The sequence below is a fragment of the Oncorhynchus mykiss genome, chromosome 15 (genome assembly GCF_057628025.1).
Source record: "Oncorhynchus mykiss isolate SJ-2025 chromosome 15, ASM5762802v1, whole genome shotgun sequence".
Classification (NCBI taxonomy): Eukaryota; Metazoa; Chordata; class Actinopteri; order Salmoniformes; family Salmonidae; genus Oncorhynchus; species Oncorhynchus mykiss.
Window position 1 is genome coordinate 70347501 of NC_143036.1, and position 7500 is coordinate 70355000.

The 7500-nt window shown below is 46.6% G+C and overlaps 1 protein-coding gene across 2 annotated transcripts in view; it reads left to right on the forward strand.

Annotated features, from left to right (window-relative positions):
* The window catches only part of LOC110506716 (plexin-A4), a 424640-nt gene that overhangs the window by 348383 nt on the left and 68757 nt on the right, over window positions 1-7500 (forward strand). For both annotated transcript variants that reach the window (XM_090199137.1, XM_090199138.1), the window contains exons 19-20: window positions 2143-2377; window positions 4305-4447. In XM_090199137.1, the coding sequence (XP_090055263.1) occupies window positions 2143-2377; window positions 4305-4447 (378 nt within the window). The remainder of the gene's footprint in view (window positions 1-2142; window positions 2378-4304; window positions 4448-7500) is intronic.

A 7500-nucleotide genomic window follows, 5' to 3' on the forward strand; every position in this document is an offset into this window, starting at 1 on the left:
AGACGTATTACTGTAAAATAGAGCCAGAGAGACAGGCTATCAGACACATTACCGTAAAATAGAGCCAGACAAAAATCAAGACAGAAAGAGAGACAGACAAACAGACATCAAGGCAATATGTCTCTTTCTCTGCTCTGTTTTATTCATGTTTATAACAGTGGACCATTCAAGATGCATTTTATTCCCGCTAATTAACAATCTCATTTCATAAACCACTTATGCAGTTTTGTTTCACAATAACCGTTGGAATACAACGTTTCTGATGACACCACCCAGGAGGTTCACAAAGCAGAACCCTTCAGAACCACGGTCTAAGTGTGTCCACACAATAACCGTTGGAATACAAGGTTTCTGATGACACCACCCAGGAGGTTCACAAAGACAAAACCTTCAGAACCACGGTCTAAGTGTGTCCACACAATAATCGTTGGAATACAACGTTTCTGATGACACCACCCAGGAGGTTCACAAAGACAGAACCTTCAGAACCACGGTCTAAGTGTGTCCACACAATAACCGTTGGAATACAAGGTTTCTGATGACACCACCCAGGAGGTTCACAAAGACAGAACCTTCAGAACCACGGTCTAAGTGTGTCCACACAATAACCATTGGAATACAAGGTTTCTGATGACACCACCCAGGAGGTTCACAAAGACAGAACCTTCAGAACCACGGTCTCAGTGTGTCCACACAATAACCATTGGAATACAAGGTTTCTGATGACACCACCCAGGAGATTCACAAAGACAGAACCTTCAGAACCACGGTCTAAGTGTGTCCACACAATAACCCCTTTTCTCCTCTCCCCTGTCTCTAACCCCTTCTCCACTGTCTCTCCACCTCTCCCCTGTCTCTCCCCCCTCTCCCCTGTCTTTCCCCCCTCTCCCCTGTCTCTCACCCCCTCCACTGTCTCTCCCCCTCTCCCCTGTCTCTCCCCCCTCTCCACTGTCTCTCCCCTCTCCCCTGTCTCTAACCCCTTCTCCCCTGTCTCTCCCCCCTCCACTGTCTCTCCCCCCTCTCCCCTGTCTCTCTCCCCCTCTCCCTGTCTCTCTCCCCTGTCTCTCCCCCTCTCCCCTGTCTCTCCCCCCTCTCCACTGTCTCTCCCCCTCTCCCCTGTCTCTCCCCCTCTCCCCTGTCCCTCACCCCTTCTCTCCTCTCTCTCCTCTCTCTCCCCCCTCTCCCCTGTTTCTCACCCCCTCTCCCCGTCTATCACCCTTCTCCCCTCTCTCTCCCCCCTCTCCTCTCTCTCCCCCCTCTCCCCTGTCTCTCACCCCTTCTCTCCTCTCTCTTCTCTCTCTCCCCCCTCTCCCCTGTTCCTCACCCCCTCTCCCCTGTCTATCACCCTTCTCCCCTCTCTCTCCCCCCTCTCCTCTCTCTCCCCCTCTCCCCTGTCTCTCACCCCCTCTCCCCTGTTTATCACCCTTCCCCCCCCTCTCTCTCCCCCTCTCCCCTGTCTCTCCCCCCTCTCCCCTGTCTCTCACCCCCTCTCCCCTGTCATTCCCCCCTTTCCCCCCTCTCCCCTCTCTAACCCCTCTCCCCTGTCTCTCCCCACTTTCCCCCCTCTCCCCTGTCTCTCCCCCCTCTCCCCTGTCTCTCCCACCTCTCCCCTGTCTCTCCCCCCTCTCCCCTGTCTTTCCCCCTCTCCCCTGTCTCTAACCCCTCTCCCCTGTCTTTCCCCCCTCTCCCCTGTCTTTCCCCCCTCTCCCCTGTCTCTCCCCCCTCTCCCCTGTCTTTCCCCACTCTCCCCTGTCTCTAACCCCTCTCCCCTGTCTCTAACCCCTCTCCCTTTCTCTCTCCCCCCTCTCGCCCCTCTCCCCTGTCTCTCTCCCCTCTCCCCTGTCTCTAACCCCTCTCCCCTCTCTCTCCCCCCTCTCGCCCCTCTCCCCTGTCTCTCTCCCCTCTCCCCTGTCTCTAACCCCTCTCCCCTGTCTCTAACCCCTCTCCCCTCTCTCTCCCCCCTCTCGCCCCTCTCCCCTGTCTCTAACCCCTCTCCCCTGTCTCTCTCCTCTCTCCCCTCTCCCCTGTCTCTAACCCCTCTCCCCTGTCTCTAACCCCTCTCTCCTGTCTCTAACCCCTCTCCCCTGTCTCTAACCCCTCTCCCCTGTCTCTAACCCTTCTCCCCTGTCTCTCCCTCCCCAGGCCCGTGTGGGCGGCATCGAGTTCTCCCCGGGCGTAGTCCACATCACGTCAGACAGTCCGCTGAGCAGCACGGCCATCATCAGCATCGCCGGCGCCGGTGCCCTGCTCATCCTCTTCATTGTGATAGTGCTCATTGCATATAAACGCAAGTCACGCGAGAGCGACCTCACCCTGAAGAGGCTACAGATGCAGATGGACAACCTAGAGTCTCGTGTGGCCCTGGAGTGTAAAGAGGGTAAGGATTCACATTATTTTTACTCCATACATTTTCCATGACACCCAAAAGTAAAATTCCAATTCACACACTTATCAAGAGAACAATCCCAGGTCGTCCTTACTGTCTCTGATCTGGTGTACTCAATAAACACACGTTTCATTTGTCAATGATGTCATTTTTTATTAAGGTATCTTTGCTTTTACTCAAGTATGATGATTGAGTACTTTTTCCAACACTGTCAATAGAGTCAGCGAAATGCTGTTGCATGGGCAGCACCACAGTTTGTGATGGGCAAGATGCAAGACATCGCTCTCACACAGTATCTGCACGTGTGCACGGGTTCACCTCCCGCTGTTACAACGTGGTACCCACGGGACAGAAACAGTGGAGAAGTTTAGCCTCACGCTCCAAAGCTCTTAGTTGTTGCGGAAATTGACCCAATATGCTCTTTACTCTGTGTATCTACAGTTGAAGTCGGAAGTGTAAATACACTTAGGTTGGAGTCATTAAAACTCGTTTTTCAACCACACTACAAATTTCTTGTTAACAAACTACAGTTTTGGCAAGGTGGTTAGGACATCTACTTTGTGCATGACACAAGTAATTTTTCCAACAATTGTTTACAGACAGATTAATTCACTTATAATTCACTGTATCACAATTCCAGTGGGTCAGAAGTTTACATACACTAACTTGGCTGTGCCTTTAAACAGCTCGGAAAATACCAGAAAATTATGTCATGGCTTTATTGACATAATTTGAGTCAATTGGAGGTGTACCTGTGGATATATTTCAAGGCCTACCTTCAAACTCAGTGCCTCTTTGCTTGACATCATGGGAAAATCAAAAGAAATCAGCCAAGACCTCAGGAAAAAAAATGTAGACCTCCACAAGTCTGGTTCATCTGTACAAACAATAGTACGCAAGTATAAACACTATGGGACCACGCAGCCGTCATACCGTTCAGGAAGGAGACACGTTCTGTCTCCTAGAGATAAACATAGTTTGGTGCGAAAAGTGCAAATCAATCCCAGAACAACAGCAAAGCACCTTGTGAAGATGCTGGAGGAAACAGGTACAAAAGTATCTATATCCACAGTAAAACTAGCCCTATATCGACATAACCTAAAAGGCCACTCAGCAAGGAAGAAGCCAGACTATGGTTTGCAACTGCACATTGGGAACAAAGATCGAACTTTTTAGGGAAATTTCCTATGGTCTGATGAAACAAAAATGGCCATAATGACCATTGTTATGTTTGGAGGAAAAAGGGGGAGGCTTGCAAGCCGAAGAACACCATCCCAACCGTGAAGCACGGGGGTGGCAGCATCATGTTGTGGGGGTGCTTTGCTGCAGGAGGGGCTGGTGCACTTCACAAAATAGATGACATCATAAGGTAGGAAAAGTATGTGGATATATGGACAATGATCCCAAGCATACTTCCAAAGTTGTGGAAAATGGCTTAAAGACAACAAAGTCAAGGTATTGGAGTGGCCATCACAAAGCCCTGACCTCAATCCTATAGAAAATGTGTGGGCAGAACTGAAAAAGCCTGTGCGAGCAAGGAGGCCAACAAACCTGACTCAGTTACACCAGCTCTGTCAGGAGGAATGGGCCAAAATTCACCCAACTTATTGTGGGAAGCTTGTGGAAGGCTACCCAAAACGTTTGACCCAAGTTAAACAATTTGAAGACAATGCTACCAAATACTAATTGAGTGTATGTAAACTTTTGACCCCATTATGATGACATTTCACATTCTTAAAATAAAGTGGTGATTCTAACTGACCTAAGACAGGGGATTTTTACTACGATTAAATGTCAGGAATTGTGAAAAACTGAGTTTAAATGTATTTGGCTAAGGTGTATGTACATCCGACTTCAACTATACGTCATGTCGCTGACTCTACCTTTAAGGAGACTGTTTGTCCGTTTATCCCCTCAGCCTTTGCCGAGCTGCAGACAGACATCCATGAGTTGACCAGTGACCTGGACGGAGTGGGCATCCCCTTCCTGGACTACAGGGCCTACACCATGAGGGTCCTCTTCCCTGGCATAGAGGAGCACCCTGTTCTCAGGGACCTGGAGGTAAGAGCTGCCCTGTCAACTGCCTGACCAAATATCACAACGGCTGCCCTATCATCTGCCTGACTGAATTTCACTTCAGTTTAGGTCCTAAACATTGTTCCTCGTTAAATCCCTGGCGTAGAAAAACACGCATATCTCAAAGTGGTTTCCATCAATGCATTCTAATTCAACAGTATAAAAGCAAATGAAAGGCACAGTGGGGTTACGGGCAGAATTAAAGCTGTCGTTGTTTGTGCTCACGCTCGGTAAACAAATAACACTGTCTCTCATTAGTGCTTGACGCAGTAGTCCAGTCAAATCTCTTGTTAGTAATGGTAACAACATGTGACAAGACTGTTTCTCAGAGTCGAGGACAAATTAAAAGTATAGCGGAGAGAAAAGCACATCAACTCTGAACTGACAAGCTAGTTATTTATTCCCTAATAACAGTGATGGACAGTGATAATTGAACAACTTCTAGCTGCGAGGCACCGATTTCACAGGCTCAGAGTCGACCATGCGGGTGCCTGATGAGAATTCCCCGTTATAAGAAAAATTAATGATGTTTTAATTGGTATAAATGTCCCGTTATATGAGGGAGTTTAATGTGAAATGAAACCTAATGAAAGTAGCAGTGGGCTCATCTCTGGCTGGTGATAGCTGGTTAATTGTTATTGATGTGGGAGATGATACAGGAAATAGCCCTTATTGGGCTTGGAGCAAATAAAGTGTGGATGGGCAATCTCCAACAGTGCATATTCATAGTTTGTAGAGTGAATTTGATTGGGTTGAATCTCTCTCTCCCTCTTTATAAAAGGATTAGAGCTAACGTCTCAATGACTCAAATGTACTAATATTAGCGACGACTCTAGGCCTACCTGTTAAATCTCAAGAAGATATACATTGTATTTTTCCTCAGAGAATATGGAAAATGGATGCCTACCTTTTCTCCTGATTTTGTGATAGTAATCAGTAGGTGGGATGTTGAATAGGACCGTTTGATTATGGGGATACAGTGGGATGTTGAATAAGGCCGTTTGATTATGGGGATACAGTGGGATGTTGAATAGGGCTGTTTGATTATGGGGCTACAGTGGGATGTTGAATAAGGCTGTTTGATTATGGGGATACAGTGGGATGTTGAATAGGACCGTTTGATTATGGGGATACAGTGGGATGTTGAATAAGGCCGTTTGATTATGGGGATACAGTGGGATGTTGAATAGGGCTGTTTGATTATGGGGATACAGTGGGATGTTGAATAGGACCGTTTGATTATGGGGATACAGTGGGATGTTGAATAAGGCTGTTTGATTATGGGGATACAGTGGGATGTTGAATAGGGCTGTTTGATTATGGGGCTACAGTGGGATGTTGAATAAGGCTGTTTGATTATGGGGCTACAGTGGGATGTTGAATAGGGCTGTTTGATTATGGGGATACAGTGGGATGTTGAATAGGGCTGTTTGATTATGGGGATACAGTGGGATGTTGAATGGGACTGTTTGATTATGGGGATACAGTGGGATGTTGAATAGGGCTGTTTGATTATGGGGATACAGTGGGATGTTGAATAGGACCGTTTGATTATGGGGATACAGTGGGATGTTGAATAAGGCTGTTTGATTATGGGGATACAGTGGGATGTTGAATAGGGCTGTTTGATTATGGGGCTACAGTGGGATGTTGAATAAGGCTGTTTGATTATGGGGCTACAGTGGGATGTTGAATAGGGCTGTTTGATTATGGGGATACAGTGGGATGTTGAATAGGGCTGTTTGATTATGGGGATACAGTGGGATGTTGAATGGGACTGTTTGATTATGGGGATACAGTGGGATGTTGAATAAGGCTGTTTGATTATGGGGCTACAGTGGGATGTTGAATAGGGCTGTTTGATTATGGGGATACAGTGGGATGTTGAATGGGACTGTTTGATTATGGGGATACAGTGGGATGTTGAATAAGGCTGTTTAATTATGGGGATACAGTGGGATGTTGAATAAGGCTGTTTGATTATGGGGATACAGTGGGATGTTGAATAGGACTGTTTGATTATGGGGATACAGTGGGATGTTGAATAAGGCTGTTTGATTATGGGGATACAGTGGGATGTTGAATGGGACTGTTTGATTATGGGGATACAGTGGGATGTTGAATAAGGCTGTTTGATTATGGGGCTACAGTGGGATGTTGAATAGGGCTGTTTGATTATGGGGATACAGTGGGATGTTGAATGGGACTGTTTGATTATGGGGATACAGTGGGATGTTGAATAAGGCTGTTTAATTATGGGGATACAGTGGGATGTTGAATAAGGCTGTTTGATTATGGGGATACAGTGGGATGTTGAATAAGGCTGTTTGATTATGGGGATACAGTGGGATGTTGAATAAGGCTGTTTAATTATGAGGCTACAGTGGGATGTTGAATAAGGCTGTTTGATTATGGGGATACAGTGGGATGTTGAATCGGGCTGTTTGATTATGGGGATACAGTGGGATGTTGAATCGGGCTGTTTGATTATGGGGATACAGTGGGATGTTGAATAGGTCTGTTTGATTATGGGGATACAGTGGGATGTTGAATAGGGCTGTTTGATTATGGGGCTACAGTGGGATGTTGAATAAGGCTGTTTAATTATGGGGATACAGTGGGATGTTGAATAGGGCTGTTTGATTATGGGGCTACAGTGGGATGTTGAATAAGTCTGTTGTTTAATTATGAGGCTACAGTGGGATGTTGAATAAGGCTGTTTGATTATGGGGCTACAGTGGGATGTTGAATAGGGCTGTTTGATTATGGGGATACAGTGGGATGTTGAATAGGGCTGTTTGATTATGGGGATACAGTGGGATGTTGAATAAGGCTGTTTAATTATGGGGATACAGTGGGATGTTGAATAGGACCGTTGTTTGATTATGGGGATACAGTGGGATGTTGAATAAGGCTGTTGTTTTTATTATGGGGCTACAGTGGGATGTTGAATAAGGCTGTTGTTTTTATTATGGGGCTACAGTGGGATGTTGAATAAGGCTGTTGTTTTTATTATGGGGCTACAGTGGGATGTTGAA